This window comes from Ranitomeya variabilis, chromosome 1 (genome assembly GCF_051348905.1).
Source record: "Ranitomeya variabilis isolate aRanVar5 chromosome 1, aRanVar5.hap1, whole genome shotgun sequence".
Classification (NCBI taxonomy): domain Eukaryota; kingdom Metazoa; phylum Chordata; class Amphibia; order Anura; family Dendrobatidae; genus Ranitomeya; species Ranitomeya variabilis.
Window position 1 is genome coordinate 1,145,817,537 of NC_135232.1, and position 26,913 is coordinate 1,145,844,449.

General features: G+C 50.3%; 1 protein-coding gene across 1 annotated transcript; it reads left to right on the forward strand.

Annotated features, from left to right (window-relative positions):
* Positions 1 to 1,188: 1,188 nt before the first annotated feature.
* On the forward strand, positions 1,189 to 16,688 carry LOC143793112 (uncharacterized). The gene is made up of 8 exons (XM_077279769.1): positions 1,189 to 1,231; positions 2,191 to 2,212; positions 2,963 to 2,981; positions 3,232 to 3,297; positions 9,004 to 9,066; positions 11,594 to 11,656; positions 13,362 to 13,409; positions 16,384 to 16,688. Exons 1-8 carry the CDS (start codon positions 1,196 to 1,198, stop codon positions 16,400 to 16,402), a joined length of 336 nt encoding a protein of 111 aa, XP_077135884.1. The 5' UTR covers positions 1,189 to 1,195; the 3' UTR covers positions 16,403 to 16,688.
* The last annotated feature ends 10,225 nt before the right edge of the window (positions 16,689 to 26,913 follow it).

Consider the following 26,913-nt stretch of genomic DNA (forward strand, 5'->3'; position numbering starts at 1 on the left):
TAAATGCCATCGTCAAGCGCTGACAGCGGCATTTAGCTAGCGCTCCCGGCCGCGCGGCCGGAAGTGCTCGCTCCGCTGACCCCCGTCACATGATCGGGGGTCAGCGGTGCATTGCCATAACAACCAGAGGTCTCCTTGAGACCTCTATAGTTGTTGATGGCTGATTGCTTTGAGCGCCACCCTGTGGTCGGCGTTCACAGTACACCTGGATTTCTGCTACATAGAGGTGATCTGTGATTGACCTCTATGTAGCAGAGGCGATCGAGTTGTGCCTGCTTCTAGCCTCCTATAGACGCTATTGAAGCATGCCAAAATTTAAAAAAAAGTGTTTAAAAATATAAAAAGATAAAAAATATATAAAAGTTCAAATCACCCCCCTTTCGTCCCAATCAAAATAAAACAATTAAAAAAAAAAATCAAACCTACACATATTTGTTATCGCCGCGTTCAGAATCGCCCGATCTATCAATAAAAACAAATGATTAACCTGATCGCTAAATGGCGTAGCGAGAAAAAAATAAAACGCCAAAATTATGTTTTTTTGGTCGCCGCGACATTGCATTAAAATGCAATAACAGGCGATCAAAAGAACATATCTACACCAAAATGGTATCATTAAAAACACCAGCTCGACACGCAAAAAATAAGCCCTCACCTGACCCCAGATCACGAAAAATGGAGAGGCTACGGGTATCGGAAAATCGCGCAATGTTTTTTTTTTTTAGCAAAATTTGGAATTTTTTTCCACCACTTAGATAAAAAATAACCTAGACATGTTAGGTGTCTATGAACTCGTAATGACCTGGAGAATCATAATGGCAGGTTAGTTTTAGCATTTGGTGAACCTAGCAAAAAAGCCAAACAAAAAACAAGTGTGAGATTGCACTTTTTTGAATTTCATCACACTTGGAATTTTTTTCCCGTTTTCTGTTACACGGCATGGTAAAACCAATGCTATTGTTCAAAAGTGCATCTCATCCTGCAAAAAATAAGCCCTCACATGGCCAAATTGACGGAAAAATAAAAAAGTTATGGCTCTGGGAAGGAGGAGAGCGAAAAACGAAAACAGCTCCGGGGGTGAAGGGGTTAATGAGCTCGTTATGGCAATATGCACTATGGATACAATTGGTATTGAACATTAGGCCTTTTATAAGGAAACCTTTCTCTTTTTATCTAATTCAGGTTTATGCTATTAATGAGACTAACGAGTGAAATTTCAGAAACCAGTCGTGTAAGTGTGAAATAATAAAAGTCATGTAATTCAGAACAGTGATTGTAACGATATCTCTGGACATATATGAAGATGAATTTCTGTTGTCTGACGTCCGTTGTTTTCGCATGGCCAACTGCCCGGCTAATCAGCTCAGCACGGTTATCACCATAGGAAACCGGCATTTTTTTTTATTTAAAGGAAACCTGTCGGCAGTATGTGCTCCGTAAACTGAAGAGCGCATGCTGCAGGGGTTAACACACAGATGTCGGCGCTGCCTCTTATCACGCTCCATGCTGCTGTTTGCTTACAATGATTGTATTATTACCTGTAGCTTATCATTGCTGGGACTAGCTGCTCCTGAGCCCTGGTCTGACACGCCCCTCCTGTGACAGGCAGCTCACTGTCTATGGACGTGGGACATACAGAGCCTGGGGTGGGCAGCTTCCTCAGCTCTGCTGACAGTGGCATTACACAGGTTAACAGCGGCAATCAGTGGGCACGCCAGCTGCTTCCGATAGAGGGGGATGACATCTATAGATTATAGACAACTGCCCGCGGTGGAGTGGGCTCTGCATCTGAGACCCCTCCAAGGACCCTGACACTTCATGATGAAGATAGTTTGCCCCCATTATTTAGCATAAACATGGAAACAATGGCCGCAGCTTCAGAGATTGATAAGATGCAGCTCGTTTACAGATCTATTCCACAGATTTTATACCTGAATAAATGGAGCATAAAGTCCGCTGTGGCTGAGCTGCCGGCAGACGCCGGGGTCACTGACCAGGCTGCGGTGTATGGACGGTGTGAATGGGGCACGGAGCGGCGCTCACACATCGCCTTACTATTAATCCATCTATCTGCTGCGATTAACGGAAACCCCATTGATTGTCCAGTGTAATAGAAGCCTATGACTGTGGGAGGTGGAAGAGGCGGGAATATTTCATGGCCTTTATACTTTTCTCTTTTTACATTTACAGATGCCAATTTCCACCATGACAAGTAAGTATTGACCTTCTCAGAAGTGACAATTCCAGCATTTCTACCTCGCCGTCTCCTCCCAGCGCCCGGCTCCGCTCTGTGCAGTGCGGGGACGGAGCTTTGCACTGCAGGCGCGGTCTATTGATGTAATGGCGCCTGCGGAGCGGAGCCTCAGACGCACAGGAGCAGTAATGATGACGGTGGGTGATGGGGAACAGAGGCAGCGCCCCCCAGGACCCCCGGCCGTGTGTCCGCCACTATGGATGTAACCCCCCTGCACCCCAGTAGTTACAGTATAGCCGAGGCCTGAATGCCGGAGCAGATCCCATAATGGGGTCAGGAAGTCTCTGGGCAGTAACGTTGGGAAGGAAAGGCTCCTCACATGTGTACAGGGGGGCTGCCGTCTATTTCTCACTGGCCCTTATAGTCTATGGGGCCGGGAACATGTCACCGGGGGCGAAGTGTCCACCAAACTCACCCACTCACTGACTACTAGGAACAACGTCCACCAGCTTTTTTATTCCTTTTTTTGCCTGTAAAAGAAATAGATGACATACTGATGGTAAAAATGGACACAAAAGGCGAAAAAAAAAGAAAAAAAAAAGCTGAGAATCCGATGCTGCCCCTTAATGAGAAGGCGTTGGCTTAGTTTTGTGTGGCTGAGAATAAAATGACGTGTGAATACGAGCGAACAATAAGTCGTCCGCTGCCGCTGAGCGATTTATTAGGTCGTTCAGTAAATCTAATTGTAAACTGTTGTTTGTCTTTTAGCTACAGAACCAGCTTCCAGGTAAGAGTCTTTCTTCTCATTGTGCAGTGTGTGGGGCGCATGCGCCACCTCGGCTCCATCCTATGGGGGGACATCTCAGAGCTGGAGGTCCCAGCAGACGCACCCCGGAATCACTAACTTATGCCCTATACTGGGGATAGGGGACAACTAAGAGCTGACATCTTTTATCAATAAATGACCAGTGTAACACAGAAGTCCCAGTGTCTCCCTTACCTAACACACACAGTGACATGTTCTCCTTGTGCTATAGGGTGAATCCCCTGATGAGAGCTATTGGAAGATTCAAAAAATACGTTAAAGAGAAGTTCACAAGAACGTAAGTAACAAAATGTAACTCCTTAATAGAAGCAAACCTTATAGATCATGCAGCGATATCAATGTTTCCTGATCTCAGACGGCTGATCCTCTGATTCAGGTAGCTCCGAGCAATCGGGCAGTGACAACCAAAGAGATCCGCTGGAGACCTCTCGCTGTCATGCCAACCCATCGGTGATCCGCCATCACATGACAGGGTCACCGATAGGTTTTGCTTGCCGGAAGCGTGCGCTATATGTCGCTGACAGAGTTTGACAGCGGCATTTAACTAGTTAACAGCCGAGGGTGGATCGTGATTCCACCCACGGCTGTTAGAGGCACATGTCAGTTGTTCAAAAGAGCTGACATGTGCCGGGAAAGATGTGGGCTCAGTGCCGATGCCCACATCAATGGCTTTATTAACAATGCCAAGTTAGACAACAACATACAATTAAAAACAGTTAAAATCATAGTGGAGCGACATGCGAGACAATGCAAGGCAGGTGAGTAAGAAATGTGCAAAGATATTAAATAATCCCAAAAGCCGTCCACATTACAAATACATAGCAGAAAAACTATATATATACAATGGAGAATAAAAGGGCTCACAGGGGAAATCGCCTCCAATGTACAGGAGCGAAATGTAGATGAAAATGTAAATATGTGGAGCCGCGTTACAATTCCCAAGAGAAGAAGTGATGTCAGGGGACGTTAGATTAAAAAATGAAAAACATATTCACATTTTCAGCTAAAAGTCCTGGACTGAGGAGCCAAACTCTCCGAGAGCCAGACCGTATAGAAATGACTAATCAGAAGCTGCCGTCTATAGAATTTCTAGAAATACACATATACACATCACAATGGCATCAATGGCTTTCACCATGTCTGTGAGCACATCACAGAGGAGTAAGGCGAGAATACACCAAATGTAGTCACCTGCATGGATGAGCCATAAACAATGAGCCAAGATCCAAATGTAATGAATGGGACTGCGCTAATGCAATATCTGACTTACTAAACCAACATGCCCCAGGTCTGCCTGCTCTAGCCAACGCGCGTCGCTGCCTCACAGCCGCTTCATCAGGGGAAGTGTCATGGTGGACGTCAAGACCCTATTTATAAGTAGCAAGTACACCTGCTGGCCAATCAGGAGACACCGACACAGGTGCGCGGCCGACACAGGTGCGCGGCGGCGTCCACTGAGAGACTTCAGTCACATGCGGTGGATAAGCCCAACGGTCAGTGCGCACGCGCTGAGCGACTCAAGTGCGTTCCATAAAGCAGGAAAAACAGGTTGTGTGTGAGATCCCGGAAGAGCTCAGTCAGTGCATATATGGGAGAGATAACAACTAGTAACAATACATGGGGGGGGGGGACAGGGGAAGAATGAAGTCCTGAGAAAGCCCGTGAAGGCTAAATCTTCATTACTACCAAATGGCCTAGCAGAATTAGGTTCATAAATCCACTGGATTCCATTCTCTAACGTTCCCCTTGCTGATCCTGTCTCCGCATATTAGGTCTTACTCTTTGAAGGCCCACTACCTTTACATCCCTTGTAAGTCCTGCATGATGCTCCAGACAATGGGAGCTGTGGGCTCATACTGTGTATAAGGGAGCTGCGGGCCCATCATACTGTGTATAAGGGAGCTGCAGGCCCATCATACTGTGTATAAGGGAGCTGCGGGCCCATCATACTGTGTATAAGGGAGCTGCGGGCCCATCATACTGTGTATAAGGGAGCTGCGGGCCCATCATGCTGTGTATAAGGGAGCTGCGGGCCCATCATACTGTGTATAAGGGAGCTGCGGGCCCATCATGCTGTGCATAAGGGAGCTGTGTGCTCATACTGTGTATAAGGGAGCTGCGGGCCCATCATACTGTGTATAAGGGAGCTGCGGGCCCATCATACTGTGTATAAGGGAGCTGCGGGCCCATCATACTGTGTATAAGGGAGCTGCGGGCCCATCATACTATGTATAAGGGAGCTGTGGGCCCATCATACTGTGTATAAGGGAGCTGTGGGCTCATCATACCGTGTATAAGGGAGCTGCGGGCCCATCATACTGTGTATAAGGGAGCTGCGGGCCCATCATACTGTGTATAAGGGAGCTGTGGGCCCATCATACTGTGTATAAGGGAGCTGCGGGCTCATCATACTGTGTATAAGGGAGCTGCGGGCTCATCATACTGTGTATAAGGGAGCTGCGGGCTCATCATACTGTGTATAAGGGAGATGTGCACCCACCATACTGTGTATAGGGAACTGTGAAGGCATATTGTGCATATGGGAGCTGTTGGCCCATTACACTGTATATAGGGGAGCTCTGGGGGGGGCATTATACTTTCTAGTGGAGCTCTGTCAGCATTATACTGTGTATAGGGGAGCAGTGAGAACATCATACGGTGAATCGGGGAGTTATAGAATCATCATACTGTGTATAGGGGAGCTGTGGGGGCCTTATACCGTGTATAGAGAAGCTTTGAGCTCACCATACTGTGTATAGGGAAGCTGTGGGGGCCTTATACCGTGTATAGAGAAGCTTTGAGCTCACCATACTGTTTATAGGGAAGCTGTGAGGGCCTTATACTGTGTATATGGAAGCTTTGAGCTCACCATACTGTGTATAGGGAAGCTGTGGGGGCCTTATACCGTGTATAGAGAAGCTTTGAGCTCACCATACTGTGTATAGGGAAGCTGTGGGGGCCTTATACTGTGTATATGGAAGCTTTGAGCTCACCATACTGTGTATAAGGGAGCAGTACATGAGGGAACTTAGGGGACATTATTAAATGTAAAGTGGGCACTTAGCATTACTGTATTGTTATAGGGGCACTCATAGTATTGCGACCATCAAAGTTGCATATCGTCACAATATGGCGGTAAAATCAATGTTCGTTTGTGTATATAGATTTATTTTCAATAACAGCGTGATCATATTCTGAGGTTCCACTATAAGCTGTAATCAGGGTTAGCTAGTTAGGGGCCCACTCAGATGTTTCGCCCCCAAGTTGAAACCCTAGCTACGCCTCTGAATGGAGGGGATGCGGCAATAAGCCAGCACTGCGGACCCTCCACTCTCAGGATCTGCAGCAGTTCTGGTAGTCGGACCCCCACCAGGTACAAAGTGGAAATGTCCCCAGATTTGGTCTTAGACTCGGTATAAAATTATAATCATGATTATTAATATTACTCCGTTACATGGTGGTTATAATCCCGAGATCTCAACCTGCGCATGCGCTGTCTCCAGAGGACATTTCCAAGGTACTCCGCAATGAAAAGGATGGGAAGAGTGAGCCCACCACACCCTCGCACCACCTCAGACCCCCTCCTCCCAGCCCGGAGCCCACCACACCCTCGCACCACCTCACACCCCCACTGCCCAGCCCGGAGCCCGCCACAGCCTGGCACCGCCTCACGCCCCCTCCGCCCAGCCCGGAGCTCACCACAGCCTCGCACCGCGTCACACCCCCTCCGTCCAGCCTGAAGCCCGCCATAGCCTCGCACCGCCTCACGCTCCCTCCGCCCAGCCCGGAGCTCACCACAGCCTCGCACCGCCTCACACCCCCTCCGTCCAGCCCGGAGCCCGCCACAGCCTCGCACCGCCTCACGCCCCCTCCGCCCAGCCCGGAGCTCACCACAGCCTCGCACCGCCTCACACCCCCTCCGCCCAGCCCGGAGCCCGCCACAGCCTCGCACCGCTTCACACCCCCTCCTCCCAGCCCGGCACAGCCTCGGACTGCCTCACACCCCCTCCGCCCAGCCCGGAGCCTGCCACAGCCTCGCACCACCTCACTCCCTCTCCGCCCAGCCCGGAGCCCACCACACCCTCGCACCACCTCACACCCCCATTGCCCAGCCCGGAGCCTGCCACAGCCTCGCACCGCCTCACACCCCCTCCTCCCAGCCCGGAGCCCACCACACCCTCGCACCACCTCACACCCCCACTGCCCAGCCCGGAGCCCACCACAGCCTCGCACCGCCTCACACCCCCTCCGCCCAGCCCGGAGCCCACCACACCCTCGCACCACCTCACACCCCCACTGCCCAGCCCGGAGCCCACCACAGCCTCGCACCGCCTCACACCCCCTCCGCCCAGCCCGGAGCACACCGCAGCCTCGCACTGCCTCACACCCCCTCCTCCCAGCCCGGAGCCCGCCACAGCCTCGCACCACCTCACACCCCCTCCTCCCAGCCCGGAGCCCACCACAGCCTCACACCGCCTCACACCCCCTCCGCCCAGCCCGGAGCCCACCACAGCCTCGCACCGCCTCACACCTCCTCCGCCCAGCCTGGAGCTCACCACAGCCTCGCACCGCCTCACACCTCCTCCGCCCAGCCCGGAGCCCACCACAGCCTCGCACCGCCTCACACCTCCTCCAAGCCCGGAGCCCGCCACAGCCTCGCACCGCCTCACACCACCTCCTCCCAGCCCGGAGCACACCGCATCGCTCCACTCCTGCCACCGCCTCCAGCTTCCGGCAGCAGTGACTCTGCCTCCTGGCGCCCCAATCCACCGCCGTGGTCCCCCCACTTAGCTGTGTCAGAGGATATAGTATTATATGTAAATGAGGAGGTAAGTGCCCCGTGGGCGGGACAATGTTGGTCGGGGGCATATATTCTCTGCACTGTTCCCTGCCTTGTGCCGCCTAGTGTGCCGATATTATCAAGTGAATAAAAACCTTAGACTCCTGCTGCTGACGATCAGTTTATTCAGCAGCACAGCTGATGGATAGAAAATCATCAGGTCGGTGACAGTCGGAGAAAAAGCCGACTCTACAGCACGTTGCACTTGTAACAAAAAATGCCACTGACCCCCCACAAGAAAAGGTGCAGAATAACAGCGCAAGAAAGATGCACCGTGTGGAGGAGTTTCTAGGGAAGCAGTCATGTCCTCAAGCGCTATGACAAGCAGCCTGTAGATATGGGGTAAATGTGCAGGGGAAGGGTTCGCTCACACGAGCCTATAACACGGCCCAGTGCTACATGATAACACATCTCACAGCACTCGGAGCAGTGTTATTCTATGGGGCAGCTCAGAGCTGAGATTATTTTCTCATGCAAATTAGCAATTGTATCATAGTCACCTATACAAGTCTATGGGTGTGGGCGAAACATTGGACTGCACTCAGATGTCATCTGAGTGCAGTGTGATTACTGTGTATGCCGGCAATAGAGGAGCCTCCGGCTTTCAGTCATAGAGGAGTGTCCGGCACAGCTTCAGTCACCACTAAGTACACAGTGAGGGCAGCTGTAACCGCACACCGACACTGACTGACAGCCGGCTCTGCACTGATGCACTTCTGAGCGACCTGTCAGTCTGTGTCGGGTTGCGGTTACAGTCACCACTCTCAGTGCTGTGAGCCGTGACTAATTCCTCAGGACACGCCTGCATGACTGAAAGCCGGAGGCTCCCAGAAGAAAAACAGTTCATTTTCTCCCAGGTGACGCACTTTCAGTACAGCGGCCAGCGCCTTCATAACGCTATTAACCTGCAGATTAACCCAATATCTACAGATAATAGCGCTATAAGACCTGACAGGTTCACTTTAAACTGTTTTTTTTGGGGGGGTGGTGAGTTCAAGACACAGATGGGAGTAGAAGTGGCTCAAAAGTGGAGAAGGAAGCAGATTTCTCTGATACGATATATTACAAAGCTTCTTACATTTTGTCGTAATATTGAGTTTGTGACCATTTAACATAAATGGATCTTTCTTTCTTGTACAATAGTGAGAATGTCAAACTTGATACAAAGAAGAAAAGGCGACTGACAAAGAGCAGGAAGGAGATTATGTAAGTGGCGAGAATGACTGATGTAATCTCAGCAAACCTTGTAGATCCCATAATGATCCCGACGTGTCCTTATCTGCGATGTGCGATTCCTTGTACTCAGGGACAGATGGTAGAAACCTGTCTGCACATCATCCACCGTATCTCTACTGCACAGAGAGGCGACATTTACAGGGGGTCGCTCAGTGATCAGAATTTAGGGGGAAAAGACGGCAAAGCGTTTTATGGGAAACAAACATTAGGAATTGTTATTGGACTGGTGAGAAGAAAAGAAATGGATCGCCCCCATAGGGACGTGGGGTACTCGGTACCCGGGGGATGTCACGGTGGCTGACCCGGTCCGTGGCCCTAGGGATGTCCGTGTAAAGGGGGGAAAGGTCTTTAAAGGGATAATGTTCGTGACGCCACCTGTGGTATTCGGTCAGAGTGACCGACGCTGCTGTAAGGGGTCCGCTGGGGTGATGTTATGGCAGCTAGATGGTATACCTTCCCACAGGTGAAGTGTATCCCCAGGGCTCCCAGTGTGTGGATGGTGAGAGGCGCGGTGAAGGACGAGGACACAAGGTTGCAGTCTCTTTACCTTTACTGAAGGCTTCAGTGTCCACAGTCCAGAGCACCAGGTCACAGGGCAGGCAGAGTCCGGCCGGTCTGGAGGCAAATCCAGAGTCCCCTTATCCAGGTGGAAATCAGTAGCCTTCCTCTAGCGCCTGGGTGTTGTAGTACCTCCCTGCTGAGCTTCTCATAAGGTCCTCACAACTGTGGTAGATGTTCTAGATGTTATGTCTCTCTCTGTCCCCAGATGGATAGGACAGACCCATATGACCGGTGGCCTGAGGCTTTTTACAGGGACTCTAGCACGCCCCGGCCCCCACAAGTTGCCACTGTGCCTCCTGGGTATAGGTCGGGCAGGTAACGTGGAATTATCTGTCCTGCCGGTCTCTGGAGCAAGGCATAGAGACTGTTGCTCCCTCGGTGTTCCGGCTACCGGATCCTGCGCCTCAGAAGGAGGCAGCCTGTGCAGGGCTGAACTCCTTCTGGTTTCCTCTCCTTTTGCTATGACTTCGTTTCTCACCCTCTACAATACAATTCGCTGTTCGTGTCTCTTTCTTAGGATGCTGCCGCACGTGGGGCAGGCACAGCTCCGCGGCCTTCTGTCTAGGCCTCTGACAGGATCCCACCCCTGTCAGGGACCAACTCTGTCAGCAACTGCTCGATATTCCTCCTTCCTCTCTGTCTGCCTGACGGGAACTGCCTGACTTCCTCTCCAGGCCACCAGTTTTACCTAATTGTGAAGAGTGCCCTAATAAATAGGAGCATGGCTCCCCTGGCGGACTGGAGTGTGAAGTGTGTTGTCTGGTTTGTGTTACCTGGTAAAGAGATCTCCTTTATTGCCTCCAAACGTAACATCACTCCCCCTAGAGGAGAACGATATTACTGCAATGACCAGGACCCTGGGGCGCCGCAGAAACATGAGCCAATATCTTAATATGGCGTCTGTAGAAATATGTCAGATATTATATATGTTAAACATATAGAGAAAGTCATCCCCCAAGAACACTGTTTGGAGACTCCTGGCGACCACACGTGAAGAGAAGGGGTAGAAAGCAGAGGGATAGTGGCGGATGGAGGAAGCAGGAGCCCCCAGGGGTCACATCTGCATTATACACGGACTGTGAGTGGGAAGGTCACGTTATCCCAATGATGGCGGCCTGTGGTCAGCTCAGGAGGACAGAGCGGCTCAGAAGCTGCCCCAGGGAGATAGTTGCTGGGTTTCACAGCCATCATCTGCCTATAACAGCCCAGCAGGAGTGAGCTCCACCTGCGGCTGTTCACCTATTTAACCCCTTACCAACATGGGGCTGTTCTGTTTTGCGTATTCATCTCCCCCTACTTCTAAGAGCCATCATTCTTTATTTTTCCATCCATAGCGATATCAGGGCTTGTTTATTTGCAGAACAAGTTGTATATTTCATAAACACTATTCAATTTATCACGTGATGTATTAGAAGTGAAATTCCAAGTTCTCCAAAATTGCAGGAAAAAAAGTAAATTCTGTAATGGTTTTTGGGGATTCTTCCTTAGAATGTTCATTGTAGAGTAATAATGACCTGACGATACGATTCTCCAGGTCAGTACGATTATGGAGACAACAAACCAGCAGAAATACATTTTACAAATTCAAAAAAAAAAAATAATTCTGCTTGTGTCGACAAATCCTCAAATGTCTATGTAGACCGAAACATAAAGGGATGTGGCTCTTGGAAGGAGTAAAAAATGAAGGATCCAAAATGGGAAATGAAAGCCATAGATAAGTCTGGGATCGACCTCTATGAATGATGTAGAACCGCCATGCGGTGTATTTATGCCGCCAGCCTTCTGTCCTCACACAGTGAGCGCCCCCTAGTGACCGCTCTGAGGACACAACATTGTATCATGGAGACCGAGGGGAATGTGATCACTGCTGCTCCTCACATTGCTGATGTTTATACATTTACATATGAGATGATGATTTATGTTCCATGTACAACAGAAAAGAAATGCAAGAAAGATGGGAGAAGGAGGAGAAAGAGCGAATCAGGATGGAGAAAACCTTGTAAGTGCTTTTTTTCCAGGTAGAAATGATATAAAACCTGTCTGCACACACTGTCCATCTGTCTGCGCTGATACTTGTCAGGGTGTGAAAGTCATTTCTCAGTTTAGGATGTTTATAGGACACATAAATTAGATGAATTCTATGTATTTTACTGTTTAAAATGGCACCTGGAAGAAGAGACCATGATCAGCATTTTCTATGGCTCCTTCAGAAAGACACAAGGTGTAATGAGAAGCATGTATACTCTCTACAGCATACCCCCTGTCTAGGACGCTTGGTTTGGGAGCGGTCTCAGGAGGTCGGCACATGTCCATTCCGTATCCTCCTAGATATGGCTGAGTACAATAGTGGAGCCGTCAGCTCCCTGCACCACCACACGGCCTGTGCTCCCCGCGCTGTGTAATCCTATGGCTGCATATACATTAGATGGCAGTATACTCGGGACTACAGAACAGGAGAAGGACGGGGGATTCTGGGGACAAGTCAGCTGAGCAGCAGCACTCAATGTCAGGCAGCAGCTGCAAAGGCAACAAGATTTTACGGTGTATAAAAAAAGATAAAATCCCATACGGTTACTCCTTTATAAATCACTTGTGAGGCCACATCTGGAATATGGGATCCAGTTTTGGGCTCCATAGTTTAAAAAAGATTTTCAGAAGGTAGAGTCAGTTCAAAGGCAGAAACTAGATTATTACCAGGAATGGAGACCTCTCATATGATGAAAGGTTAGAAAAGTTGGGCTTGTTTAGCTTAGAAAAAAGATGTCTCCGAGGAGATCTCATTCATAAATACACTGCTCAAAAAAATAAAGGGATCACTAAAATTCCACATCCTAGATAGCACGGAATGAAATAATTCAGTTGTAAATCTTTGATCATTTTTATGTTTTATATGTAATGAATAATGTAAATCCAAATTAATATCCCACGGAGGTCTGGATTTGGAATGATACTCAAAATCAAAGTGAAAAATCAAATTCCAGGCTGATCCAACTTCAGTGGAAATGCACTAAGACAAGGCAATGATGCTCAGTAGTGTGTGTGGCCTCCACGTGCCTGTATGACCTCCCTACAATGCCTGGATAAGGCGGCGGATGGTCTACTTGGACCTGCCTGTGCTGCATCAATAGTAAAAAGATATAATGTTAAAAATTATTTTTTAAAAAAATAAAAAATCGTGCTATTCTCGCCCTCCGGCGTCCACCGATGCGAGCGATGCGGCCGCCAGCTTCCGTTCCCAGTGATGCATTGTGAAATTACCCAGATGACTAGTTTACCTTTACCTTTGCGGATAACGAGGAGATGAAGCCGTGTTAGTTTGCCACTATCGGCGTATATGTCGGCTCTTGTGGGTAATATACCTGTGTCCCAATATGACCCTTCTGTAATGTGACTGACCGGTGCCCTGTTCCCCTATATTTGGGATTATTGGGGCCAGTGTTTGAGCAGGGGCGTCATTGGCGCTTTCTAGGTTAGGTGGGATATGTAATAGGGTCAGTTTGGGACCCCACATTGTCCGAGGTTACACTAGTAGTTCCCATTAGGGTCACTCCCCGGCCACTGGAGCATTTTTGGGTTGAGTTGTGTGTCGCTGTTCAGTATTGCTCTATTTAATGCATGTCTAATAAAGTCTGATTTTATTGTATCTTTTCCCTGTGAATATTGATCCTAATCCGCACTGATGATCTATGTTTCCTGTCCTGTAGGGAGGAGACCACCCAAGATGAGACGGGGAAGACCACCACCCTGATCATGTAAGAGATTACTGAGCCAACCGTCTAGATGACATAATGCTGTAGACGAGTCCTCACTCCTGGATAGATCGGACTGCACAGACAGCGGCCATTTATTGTTATACACCCGATTAGTAAGAGGTTTGGGAAGAGGTTTTCTCCTGGAGCTTCTGCCTTCTGATTGGACGGGGCCATGTTTGGAGAGGTTTCCTTCTGGATCCTGTTCAAAGAAATGACCCGTAATTTATTTCTGTCCACCAGGTGTTTGTCTAAACCTCTTCAGAGGAAAAAAAGCCTCCTCATATTAACAAAGTGGATTTTTATAGAAATGAACTGGAATTGCTTTCCAAAAGTTCCTGAAATAATTTTTTAGGTGAATTCTGGAGAGGATTTGCTTAAAAAAAAAAAAACTTTAAATATGTTACGTGCACATACTCTTGGTGATGTAACCAATTTTTACCATTATAATAATAATAATCTTTATTTATATAGCGCCAACCTATTCCGCAGCGCTTTACAGTGTAACCATTTCAAACACAACAGTCATAAGTAACAACGTTAACAATACAATCAGTGAGGCACAATAGCATTAGGCTCTGTGCACACGTTGGGTGTTTGCTGTGTTTTTTTTCCACAGGCAAAACCTGCTCACTTGACAATAAAGAAGCAACTTTCATAAAGCAGATTTTGCAAAAAAAAGGGGGTAAAAGAAAAAAGAAAGGAGCATATATGCCTTAAAATAATGGATTTTATTTAAACATGAAAAACATACATAAAATAATTAAAAAGCATGTGAGGCCAGAGGCAGCCAAACGTTCCTGCAGGGATCCATGTAAATAAACCAGGTGGAATGCACCCAGTAACAGAGCGTTCTATATAGATGGGCCCTATATGTAACACAGAAATCCTTTAGGTGGACTTGTCCTAATATAAACAGGTAAAGAGCGCGTGCAGTCCTAAATAGATGACGGACGTGTAGAGTAGTGCTGTAGGAACAATCCCCGCCGCCCCGACGCACGTTTGGCGAGAACTTCTTCAGCAGTTTTATGAACGGTGCGAACTGCAGGACCAGCGACTTCCATCCATACGGACGGTGACCAGTGACAGGACAGGCTATAAACAGTGCCAGGAGATCCCATCATATTTCATGAGTCTTCTGGGCTTATTTGCAGAGTAAGCGAGTGTACGCAATATCATGGTATCTGGAAATGGAGGATGTTTTCCCTAACACTCATGTTTCGGTAATATGCTGCCTCTAGCTTTAAGATTTACACTTCCAGTATTCTCAGTGTTCTCGTATCATTCATGGGAGTCAATATGGACTCGGGAACAGTTTTCTTTGTCTTCTGTTCTTTGCTGCATTTGGGCATTTAAAACATAATTACCCAGTGACAATGTTTTACCCCAAGCCCCAATTCTGTATAATTACAGTAAATATACAGACCAGTCCTACAGGAGATTCCTTTTTCGCCCCTTTTAGCGTTTTTTATTCTCCTTCAGCCACTTTGTGTATCCAGCCCAACAGAGCCGAGCCGACCATCCTATTCCTCCAATGTTTGACTTTCCAGTAGCACATGGCTTCTCCTTGATGCTTCAGTGTCAGGTCCTGATGTGACCCCTGGAGGATCTAGGATCGGAAGGTCACAATGTGTATTAGATGGCAGGTCCTCTTTAGGATGTGTTTGTCCTCTACTTTGAGTGAATTTACTTTTATTCTGTGCTGAAAAAGGGTTCTTAACCCTATCTTCTGGCTGTGAACTTAGAGCTTGAGTGCTCAGCTGCAGCATCTTGTGAACACTCCCTCCCACTATGTAAACCCACTGGTAGCTTCTCTGCTTGCTGGTTATAGTTCTTCTATACTGACCTCTTTGACAGTCAGTCTCTGAATAAGCTGAGGTGTTAGCTCTAGTTGCAGCAGTGAAGTTTCCTGTTGGAGAAGCTAAGGAGTGTTACTTGTTGTGTCTTTTCCCACTGTTAGTTGTACCTTCCTCGTGTTGTCTTATTGTAGTAGTGGGACTACTATCTCCCTGGCCTGCGCACTAGACAGGGTGTTCTCACACAGGGGGGAAGGACCCGACTAGGGACTGTAGGGAGTTCAGGTATCAGACTCCGGTTTATGTTAGGAGGTGAACCCTCTCCCTTCTACCTATTGCCCGGGTTTCCTTGCATTTCTTCCCTGGTGTTGCGCCGCATGCTGGGCATCCTCTCGGCCCCAGTGTGACATTAAGGCCAGATCACTGTGCATACTCAGCCAACCAGTCTATGGAAAAATAGAGCCTAAACTGCGCATGCTCGACTGATAGCATTGGAGCCATGGGATGGCAACATGAGGGGGAGTTTACCAAAAGGGGAAACGTAAAAGTCAGATGCATTGGCATACACAAATAAATATGGACTTAACTGTCTAAATACCTATAACGATTTTGGGAGCACCTCTGTAAGTGAACGGTTATTGAAAATTAGCTAATTTGCATTGCATGTAGTTCCTAATGATAATTGTAAAGGCATTTTGTTAGTTTGTTTATGTAAAACCACACACCATTAAGCCATCACATGCAGGAATGGTTTCAGCATTAAATTACATCCTTGTAATCTTGTAATTCTAGGAAATTATGTAGTAAATAATTTATTCATTATTAGCCAGGATGGCTAGATGTTAAGAAATACAAATAATGCTCATCTATTACATAAAGGGATTGTTTTGTCACTTCACAAGATATTGATTACCTATGCTTAGTGTAGACCATCAATATCAGATTAGTGGGGTCCAGCACCTGGCAACCCCTGATCAGCTGTGTATGATCTCTGGCTGAATAGAAACACATTGAATAGAATCCCAATCAATGAATAGCGGTCATGACCAGACAATGCAAATCCGGATGTAGAACAGCTTATAACAGCTAATTTATGGGGATAGGTCGTAACGGATAGCTCATCAATATCTTGTGATTGGAATGCACTTTAACATTATTTGTTATATCTCCACTCAATACAGCTATGAAACCTCGGTTTAACATCGACAGCAACCACCGCTGCCAATACCACCTGGCAGCCACCATCACCACCTCTGCCAATACCACCTGGCAGCCGCCACCACCATCTCTGCCAATACCACCTGGCAGCCGCCACCACCATCTCTGCCAATACCACCTGGCAGCCGCCACCACCACCTCTGCCAATGCCACCTGGCAGCCGCTACCACCACCTCTGCCAATGCCACCCAGCAGCCGCCACCACCACCTCTGCCAATGCCACCCGGCAGCCGCCACCACCACCTCTGCCAATGCCACCCGGCAGCCGCCACCACCACCTCTGCCAATGCCACCCGGCAGCCGCCACCACCACCTCTGCCAATGCCACCCGGCAGCCGCCACCACCACCTCTGTCAATGCCACCCAGCAGCCGCCACCACCACCTCTGCCAATGCCACCCAGCAGCCGCCACCACCACCTCTGCCAATGCCACCTGGCAGCCGCCACCACCACCTCTGCCAATGCCACCCGGCAGCCGCCACCACCGCCACTGCCAATGCCACCCGGCAGCCGCCACCACCGCCTCTGCCAATGCCACCCGGCAGCCGCCACCACCGCCTCTGCCAATGCCACCCGGCAGCCGCCACCACCACCTCTGCCAATGCCACCCGGCAGCCACCACCACCACCTCTGCCAATGCCACCCGGCAGCCGCCACCACCACCTCTGCCAATGCCACCCGGCAGCCGCCACCACCACCTCTGCCAATGCCACCCGGCAGCCGCCACCACCGCCACTGCCAATGCCACCCGGCAGCCGCCACCACCGCCTCTGCCAATGCCACCCGGCAGCCGCCACCACCGCCTCTGCCAATGCCACCCGGCAGCCGCCACCACCACCTCTGCCAATGCCACCCGGCAGCCGCCACCACCACCTCTGCCAATGCCACCCGGCAGCCGCCACCACCACCTCTGCCAATGCCACCCGGCAGCCGCCACCACCACCTCTGCCAATGCCACCCGGCAGCCGCCACCACCACCTCTGCCAATGCCACCTGGCAGCCGCCACCACCACCTCTGCCAATGCCACCTGGCAGCCACTGTTACTCTGCCTAATACTTACCTGTCCAGCCAGCGCGCTCCCGATGCTCCTCCTCGCTCCTCTCCGTCCGGCTTCTCTGGCGTTCGTCCCTTCAGCAGTCTGCGCATGCGGAGATGCGCTCCTTTCACCGCTGGGGCTTCTGGGAGTTTCTGACCCGGTGGCTCCGCCCCAATATGGCGGCACCCGTCGGTTACTTCTTCCTGCGTCTGCCCAGGTAAGACACCTTTGTGTCTATTGTTGTCGCTGGCTTCTTGCTGGCATCTCTTTAGGTTTCTCTGGCTCCCTGTCTTTGCTTCTTATGCTGTGACTCAGTCTTGGTTCCATATTCATTGTCTCTGCCATTCCTTTCAGCCCGTGTTCCCTGCCGTTCCTGTGTCTCTGCCGTCCCTGCCAGTCCTGTGTCTCTGCCGTCCCTGCCAGTTCTGTGTCTCTGCCGTCCCTGCCAGTCCTTTGTCTCTGTCGTCCCTGCTAGTCCTGTGTCTCTGCCGTCACCTGCCAGTCCTGTGTCTCTGCCGTCACCTGCCAGTCCTGTGTCTCTGCCGTCACCTGCAAGTCCTGTGTCTCTGCCGTCACCTGCCGGTCCTGTGTCTCTGCTGTCCCTGCGGGTCCTGTGTCTCCACCGTCCCTGCCAGTCCTGTGTCTCTGCCGTCCCTGCCAGTTCTGTGTCCCTGCCGTTCCTGCCAGTCCTTGATCTTTGTCGTTCCTGCTAGTCCTGCGTCTTCATCATACCGGTCAGTACTCTGTCCTTGCAGTTCCTGCCCGTCCGGTAGCTTTGCTGTTCCTGTCTACCCTGTGTTCTCTGCCGTCCCTGCCTGTCCTGAGTCTCTGCTGTTCTTGTCATCTCATCTTCTGTGGTCTTACCCTTAGTCGCCCCTTTGGCTCTGGCAGTTGCGGTTTCATCCTCATTGGGCCTGTTCCTAACACTCCCTGTACAGGGGGTGCCTCCATCTGGTCTGCTCGTCCTTGGGGACTCTGAAGCCCTGACCCAGAGGGTCCACTTATGGGGTTCTTTTCTTCCTAACCGTGATAGTACACAAAGGCAATGGATCCCGCCGGAGCTTCGCCTGCCAAGAAAGAACTTGTTTTCTTGCGAGAGAATCAGACCCGGATGATGTCCTTTATGAAATCTATAGACTCTCGTCTCTCCGCTCTTCAGTCCTCTGATCCGGGGAATGCCTCCCAGCTGGCCAGTTTACAGCAAGAACTGGTACAGCAGCGGGATACCCAGTCCCATATCCTGGGTTATATGGCATCTGTCGACAGCCGACTTCTTTCTTTACAGTCAGTTGCGTCTGTTCCTACTCCAGCTGCTGTTCCTCATCCCCATCCCTGTTTGGCCAAGCCTCCTCATTTTAATGGAGATCCCAAACTATGTCGGGGCTTTCTAAAACAATGGTGTCTTCATTTTGAGCAATTCCCACAGCAATACCCTACTGATCGGGCCAAGGTGGCCTTTATTGTTTCGCACTTGGAAGGTTAACCCTTGGCATGGGTTAATCCTCTTTGGGAGCGGGATGATCCCGTGGTTATTCAGTTAACTCCATTTTTGGAGACGTTTCGTCGAGTATTCAATGAACCGGGTCGCCTGGCCTCTACCACTGAATCTTTGTTCAATTTACAGCAGGGGTCTTTAACCGTTGGGCAATAGGCTATCCAGTTCCGGACCTTATCTTCTGACTTGGGTTGGAATAATGAAGCATTAGTAGGGGCTTTCTGGCAGGCGCTATCCGGCCGTATCAAGGATGAATTAGCTGGCCGAGATACTCCAACTATTTTGGAGGATTTAATTGCTCTGGCCACCCGTATTGACCTTCGCTTTCAGGAGCGAGCCCGTGAGAGATTTTCTCGTCCTTCTGCATCTTCTCGTAGACCTCCCAGCCCACGCCTCAGAGTCTCTGCTTCTCTATCTGCTCCCGAGCTGATGGAAGTTGATTGTTTAAAACTTTCTGAACAACGTCGCAAGGAGACACGCGCCCAGGGTCTCTGTTTTTACTGTTGAAGCTCTTCTCATCTTCTCCGAGCCTGTCCAGATCGTCCGGAAAACTCCGCCTAGGACAGGTAAGAGAGGCCTCCGTAGGTGCATGTGAAACCTCTCCACCTCTCACTTTGTCTTGTTGCATGTTCATGATAAACGTTTTTCCCTTGAGGCCTATGTGGACTCGGGTGCTGCAGGAAATTTTATTAGGTTAGAGGAGGTTATTAAATTTTCTGTCCCTGTTAGGTCTCTAGAGAATCCTCTCTTCCTCGCTTCCGTTGACGGAAAACCTCTGCAAGAGCCCGTAATTCAAGTTACACAGTTGGTAGAGCTTCAGATAGGGGCTCTTCATAGAGAAAAAATTTTGTTTTTTGTCTTAGCCAATATCTCCCATCCTATTCTTCTTGGTCTTCCGTGGTTGCGGGTCCACGAACCCTTCTTAGATTGACGTAAGGGCAATATTCTTCATTGGGGAGATTCCTGTCGGACTCATCTGCTGCCGGTGTGTCCCTGTTCCCTCTCCATTCCTTCCGGGTTGCCCTCTGTTTTTTCCTCCTACGCGGATGTTTTTGATAAGAAGGAGGCTGAAAATCTTCCACCACATCAACCCTACGATTGTTCTATAGATCTCATTCCTGGTACCACTCCCCCTAGAGGAAGAATCTTTCCTCTTTCTCCTGCAGAGACTCAACCCATGTCGGACTATGTTTGGGAGAACCTCGCCAAAGGCTTCATTCGAAAATCTTCATCTCCTGCTGGGGCGGGGTTCTTTTTTGTGAAAAAGAAGGATGGTACCCTTCGTCCATGTATTGACTACAGAGGGTTAAACAACATTACTGTGAAAAATAAATACCCATTGCCTCTCATTCCAGAACTCCTTGACCGCCTTAGGGGAGCATGAATTTTTACCAAACTTGACCTTCGCGGAGCCTATAATTTGGTCCGTATCCATGCGGGAGACGAGTGGAAGACCGCATTCAACGCTCGGGACGGTCACTACGAGTATTTGGTTATGCCATTTGGTCTTTGCAATGCTCCTGCTGTATTCCAAGGGTTCGTTAATGACATTTTTCGAGATTACCTCTATACCAGTGTCGTAGTCTACTTAGACGATATCCTTGTCTTCTCTCCAGATTTGTCTACTCATCGACGAGACGTTTGCCAAGTCCTGCTTCATTTAAAGGAGAATCATCTCTTCGCGAAGATGAAGAAATGTGTCTTTGCACAGTCTTCTGTACCCTTCCTGGGTTATATTGTCTCTAAGGATGGCCTGAAGATGGATCCTGAAAAGGTGTCTGCTGTTCTAAATTGGCCACGTCCTTTAGGAGTGAAGGCTATTCAGTGATTTCTTGGCTTTGCCAATTATTATAGGCGATTCATCCCTCATTTTTCCTCCTTGACTAAACCAATTTCTGCTCTAGTTCGCAAGGGAGTCGACCCTAATTTCTGGCCTCCAGAGGCCGAGGTCACCTTCCAAACCTTGAAACAAGAATTTGCTTCAGCGCCAGTACTTCATCGACCAGATACTAATAGACCATTTATTCTTGAAGTGGATGCATCCTCTATTGGAGCTGAAGAAGTACTCTTACAGAAGTCTAACTTGGGTCGTTTAGTCTCTTGTGGTTTTTTTCTCTAAAGCATTCTCGCCTCCCGAGCGTAATTATTCCATTGGTGATGAGGAATTATAGGCCATTAAATTGGCTTTGGAGGAGTGACGGTACTATCTTGAAGGGGCCGTGCATCCTTTCATCATTTTTATGGATCACAAGAATCTGGCCTACGTCCAGTCCGCTCAAAGGCTGAATCCTCGGCAAGCCAGATGGTCCTTGTTCTTCGGACCTTTTGACTTCGAGCTGCATTTCCGACCTGGTAATAAAAACATCAAGGCTGACGCTCTAGCAAGGTCTTTTCAACCACTGGATGAAGAGGAGAGACCTGCGCATATTGTGGATACGGCCTAAATCGTTTCTTTAGCTCCCCTAAACATGATCATTCCCCCCCCCCCGGGGAGAAACCTTCGTATCAAATCGTGACAAGATGACAGTCTTACGTTGGGGCCATTCCTCCCGCTTTGCCGGACATGTTGGGGGCAAGAAGACTCTCTCCTTGATTTCTCGCCATTATTGGTGGCCTTCACTCTGTCAAGATGTCCTGGATTTTAACGCTCCCTGTTCCTCATGTGCAAGGAACAAAGTTCCTCGGGACTTCTGCATCTGCTCCCGGTGCCTTCTGTTCCTTGGAGTCATATTGCAATGGACTTTGTCTCCGATTTGCACCATTATTTTGGTGGTTGTGGATAGATTCTCCAAGATGGCCCACTTCGTTTCCTTGCCTGGCTTGCCCTCCGCTTCTGAGTTGGCGAAGATCTTTTTACATCAAGTCTTTCAACTTCACGGATTCCCTCAGCATATTGTATCCGACCGAGGAGTTCAGTTTACCTCCCGTTTTTGGAGAGCTCTTTGCGGATTAATGAAAGTATCGCTGGATTTCTCCTCCGCATACCATCCTCAGTCCAACGGTCAAGTGGAGCGAGTAAATCAAGTTCTCACATCTTATCTTCGGCATTTCACCAATGCTCATCATAATGACTGGGTTTCTCTTCCTTGGGCAGAATTCGCCTACAATAACCACATTTGTGAATCCTCGTCTAAGTCTCCTTTTTTTGTAGTTTTTGGGCAACATCCCAGCATTCCTCTCCCTGTTGTCCCCACCTCGGGTGTATCGGCGTTGGTTTCCTTGTCCTTGGAATTTTCCAAAATTTGGCAAGAGACTAAGGAGGCGCTTGAGAGGGCTAGCAGCAGAATGAAAAAGTATGCTGACAAGAGGCATTTAGATGTTCCTCCGTATCGTCCTGGCGATAAAGTCTGGCTATCCTCACGCTACATCAGACTCAAGATTCCCTCTCAAAAGTTAGGTCCGCGTTACATCGGTCCCTTTGAGATTTTGAACCGTATCAAAAACGTAGCTTACAAGTTGAAATTGCCCGCTTCGTTACGCAATTTTTAATCATTTTTATTCTGCTTCCTCTCACTCCCATCTACCCAGTACTTCTGATGGTTCTTTTGAACTTAAGGATATTCTCGCCAGGAAATCTGTTAGAGGTAGAACCTTTTATTTGATTGATTGGAAGGGTTTTGGTCCCGAGGAGAGATCTTGGGAACCCCTAGAGAATATTACTGCTCCTCTTATTTTGAGGAGGTTCCTTTCCGGTTATAAAGGGGGAGGGGGGGAGTAAGAGAGGGGGTACCTACTATCATGGTTAGGAAGAAAAGAACCCGAGAAGTGGACCCTCTGGGTCGTGGCTTTAGAGCCCCTGAGGACGAGCAGACCAGATGGAGTCACCCCCTGTACAGGGAGGGTTAGGAACAGGCCCAAGGAGGATGAAACCGCAACTGCCAGAGCCAAAGGGGCGACTAAGGGTAAGACCACAGAAGATGAAATGACAGGAACAGCAGAGACTCAGGACAGGCAGGGACGGCACAGAACACAGGGTAGAAAGGAACAGCAAAGCTACCGGACGGGCAGGAACGGCAAGGACAGAGTACTGACCGGCATAAAGACAAAGGACTAGCAGGGACGGCAGGGACACAGGACTGGCAGGGACGGCAGGGATACAGGACTGGCAGGGACGGCAGGGACACAGGACTGGCAGGGACGGCAGAGACACAGGACTGGCAGGGACGGCAGAGACACACGACCGGCAGGGACAGCAGAGACACAGGACTTGCAGGTGACGGCAGAGACACAGGACTGGCAGGTGACGGCAGAGACACAGGACTAGCAGGGACGACAGAGACACAGGACTGGCAGGGACAGCAGAGACACAGGACTGGCAGGGATGGCAGAGACACAGGACTGGTAGGGACGGCAGAGACACAGGAACGGCAGGGAACACGGGCTGAAAGGAATGGCAGACAATGAATATGGAACCAAGACTGAGTCACAGCATAAGAAGCAAAGACAGGGAGCCAGAGAAACCTAAAGAGACGCCAGCAAGAAGCCAGCGGCAACAATAGACACAAAGGCGTCTTACCTGGGCGGACGCAGGAAGAAGTAACCGACGGGCGCCACCATATTGGGGCGGAGCCACCGGGTCACAAACTTCCAGAAGCCCCAGCGGTGAAAGGAGCACATCTCCGCATGCGCACACTGCTGAAGGGACGAACGCTAGAGAAGCCGGACGGAGAGGAGCGAGGAGGAGCATCGGGAACGCGCCAGCCGGACAGATAAGTATTAGGCGGCATAACAGCCACCACCTGGCAGCCACCACCACTTCAGACAATACCACCTGGCAGCCACCACCACCTCAGCCAATACCACCTGGCAGCCACCACCACCTCAGCCAATACCACCTGGCAGCCACCACTTCAGCCAATACCACCTAGCAGCCACCACCACTTCAGCCAATACCACCTGGCAGCCACCACCACCTCAGCCAATACCACCTGGCAGCCACCACCACTTCAGCCAATACCACCTGGCAGCCACCACCACCTCAGCCAATACCACCTGGCAGCCACCACCACCTCAGCCAATACCACCTGGCAGCCACCACTTCAGCCAATACCACCTAGCAGCCACCACCACTTCAGCCAATACCACCTGGCAGCCACCACCACCTCAGCCAATACCACCTGGCAGCCACCACCATTTCAGCCAATACCACCTGGCAGCCACCACCACCTCAGCCAATACCACTTGGCAGCCACCACCACCTCAGCCAATACCATCTGGCAGCCACCACCACTTCAGCCAATACCACCTGGCAGCCACCACCACTTCAGCCAATACCACCTGGCAGCCACCACCACCTCAGCCAATACCACCTGGCAGCCACCACCACCTCAGCCAATACCACCTGGCAGCCACCACCACCTCAGCCAATACCACCTGGCAGCCACCACCACCTCAGCCAATACCACCTGGCAGCCACCACTTCAGCCAATACCACCTAGCAGCCACCACCACTTCAGCCAATACCACCTGGCAGCCACCACCACCTCAGCCAATACCACCTGGCAGCCACCACCACTTCAGCCAATACCACCTGGCAGCCACCACCACCTCAGCCAATACCACCTGGCAGCCACCACTTCAGCCAATACCACCTAGCAGCCACCACCACTTCAGCCAATACCACCTGGCAGCCACCACCACCTCAGCCAATACCACCTGGCAGCCACCACCATTTCAGCCAATACCACCTGGCAGCCACCACCACCTCAGCCAATACCACTTGGCAGCCACCACCACCTCAGCCAATACCACCTGGCAGCCACCACCTCTTCAGCCAATACCACCTGGCAGCCACCACCACTTCAGCCAATACCACCTGGCAGCCACCACCACCTCAGCCAATACCACCTGGCAGCCACCACCACCTCAGCCAATACCACCTGGCAGCCACCACCACCTCAGCCAATACCACCTGGCAGCCACCACCAACTCAGCCAATACCACCTGGCAGCCACCACCCCCTCAGTCAATACCACCTGGCAGCCACCACCCCCTCAGCCAATACCACCTGGCAGCCACCACCACCTCAGCCAATACCACCTGGCAGCCATCACCACCTCAGCCAGTACCACCTGGCAGCCACCACCACCTCAGCCAATACCACCTGGCAGCTATCACCACCTCAGCCAATACCACCTGGCAGCCACCACCACTTCGGCCAATACCACCTGGCAGCCACCACCACTTCGGCCAATACCACCTGGCAGAGAGCACCACTTCAGCCAATACCACCTGGCAGAGAGAGCTTCAGCCAATATCACCTGGAAGAGAGCACCAGTTTGGCCAATACCACCTGGCAGTGACCACCACTTCAGGCAATCCCACCTGGCAGCGACCACCACCTCAGCCAATCCTACCTGGCAGAGAGCACCACTTCAGCCAATACCACCTGGAAGAGACCACCACTTCAGCCAATCCTACCTGGCAGAGACCACCACTTCAACCAATACCACCTGGCACAGACAACAATAAAATTTAATCTGGCACCAATTTAAAGAGGCATTTTTTAGGATTATCAGTGTGCTTTATTGCAGCTTATAAAACCCCTATAAGTTTTGTTTTGTTACTAACTTACGTTACTTCTGAATTTCGCTTCATTGCCTGCACCCAGTTTGCTTTCATGCTCAGACTAGGCGACTCCCTGTGCTTTTTTTTTCTAATCTAACATCCAGAGCTAGTACTGTCTGGCTTGTCCAGCATTGCCCTCTGCCCACCTTATAGAGAATCATTGGCTGCTGGTATTTGCCCCAGCACTGACCGCTATCATTCATTCCAGCATTAGAACTGAGAGCAGTGATCCTGGGTGATTATCTTTTGTAATACAGCACCGATCACTATCCCTCACACTACATCAACAATGGTGATAGAGCTGTTACATGTCCACTACATTACCTGGGGGGCAGCCCACTCTCTGTGACTGTGCTGGTGGGGGGTCCACTGATGCCAGCACTTAGTTCAGCTGGAGGTGCGTCTGAGGATGCACAATTAGCTGCAGTGTGTTGTGGTGCAGAGACTCACTGGGTTCCTGCACTGCAATACACTCCACCAGCCAATCAGAGGCCAGCAGCTGATGTCGGTGTGCCAGGCATTGGAGTTGCATGGTAGCGAGGTCATATCACCATAGCTGGCATGCCGATGTCAGCAGCTGGCCTCTGTGTCACACCAGAAGAGGAAACCGCACCTCAAAGGATTGGAGGGAGGGGAGTACAATATTTGTTTTTTTTTCTATACAGAGGCAGAATGGGGGACATGTATACCATGATAGGGCACAATAGCATATAATGAAGGGAGGTGAACACTTATGTCTTTGTAGGATTTAAGGCCCCGTCTCACATAGCGATTTACCAACGATCACGACCAGCGATACGACCTGGCCGTGATCGTTGGTAAGTCGTTGTGTGGTCGCTGGGGAGCTGTCACACAGACCGCTCTCTCCAGCGACCAACGATCAGGGGAACGACTTCGGCATCGTTGAAACTGTCTTCAACGATGCCGAAGTCCCCCTGCAGCACCCGGGTAACCAGGGTAAACATCGGGTTACTAAGCGCAGGGCCGCGCTTAGTAACCCGATGTTTACCCTGGTTACCAGTGAAGACATCGCTGGATCGGTGTCACACACACCGATTCAGCGATGTCAGCGGGACCTCAACGACCAAAAAATGGTCCAGGCCATTCCGACACGACCAGCGATCTCACAGCAGGGGCCTGATCGCTGGTACGTGTCACACATAGCGAAATCGCTACTGAGGTCGCTGTTGCGTCACAAACTTGTGACTCAGCAGCGATCTCGCTAGCGATCTCGCTATGTGAGACGGGGCCTTTACAAGGGCCCATACATCTGACCGGCTTGCAGGAGTGCGGGAGCCAAGTCACAATTTTACACTGGGGCCCATAAGACTCTGGATGACGCTAGTGAGTAGGGTCACATTACGACCCCTGCGGTGATGTGACAAGTTAGGATT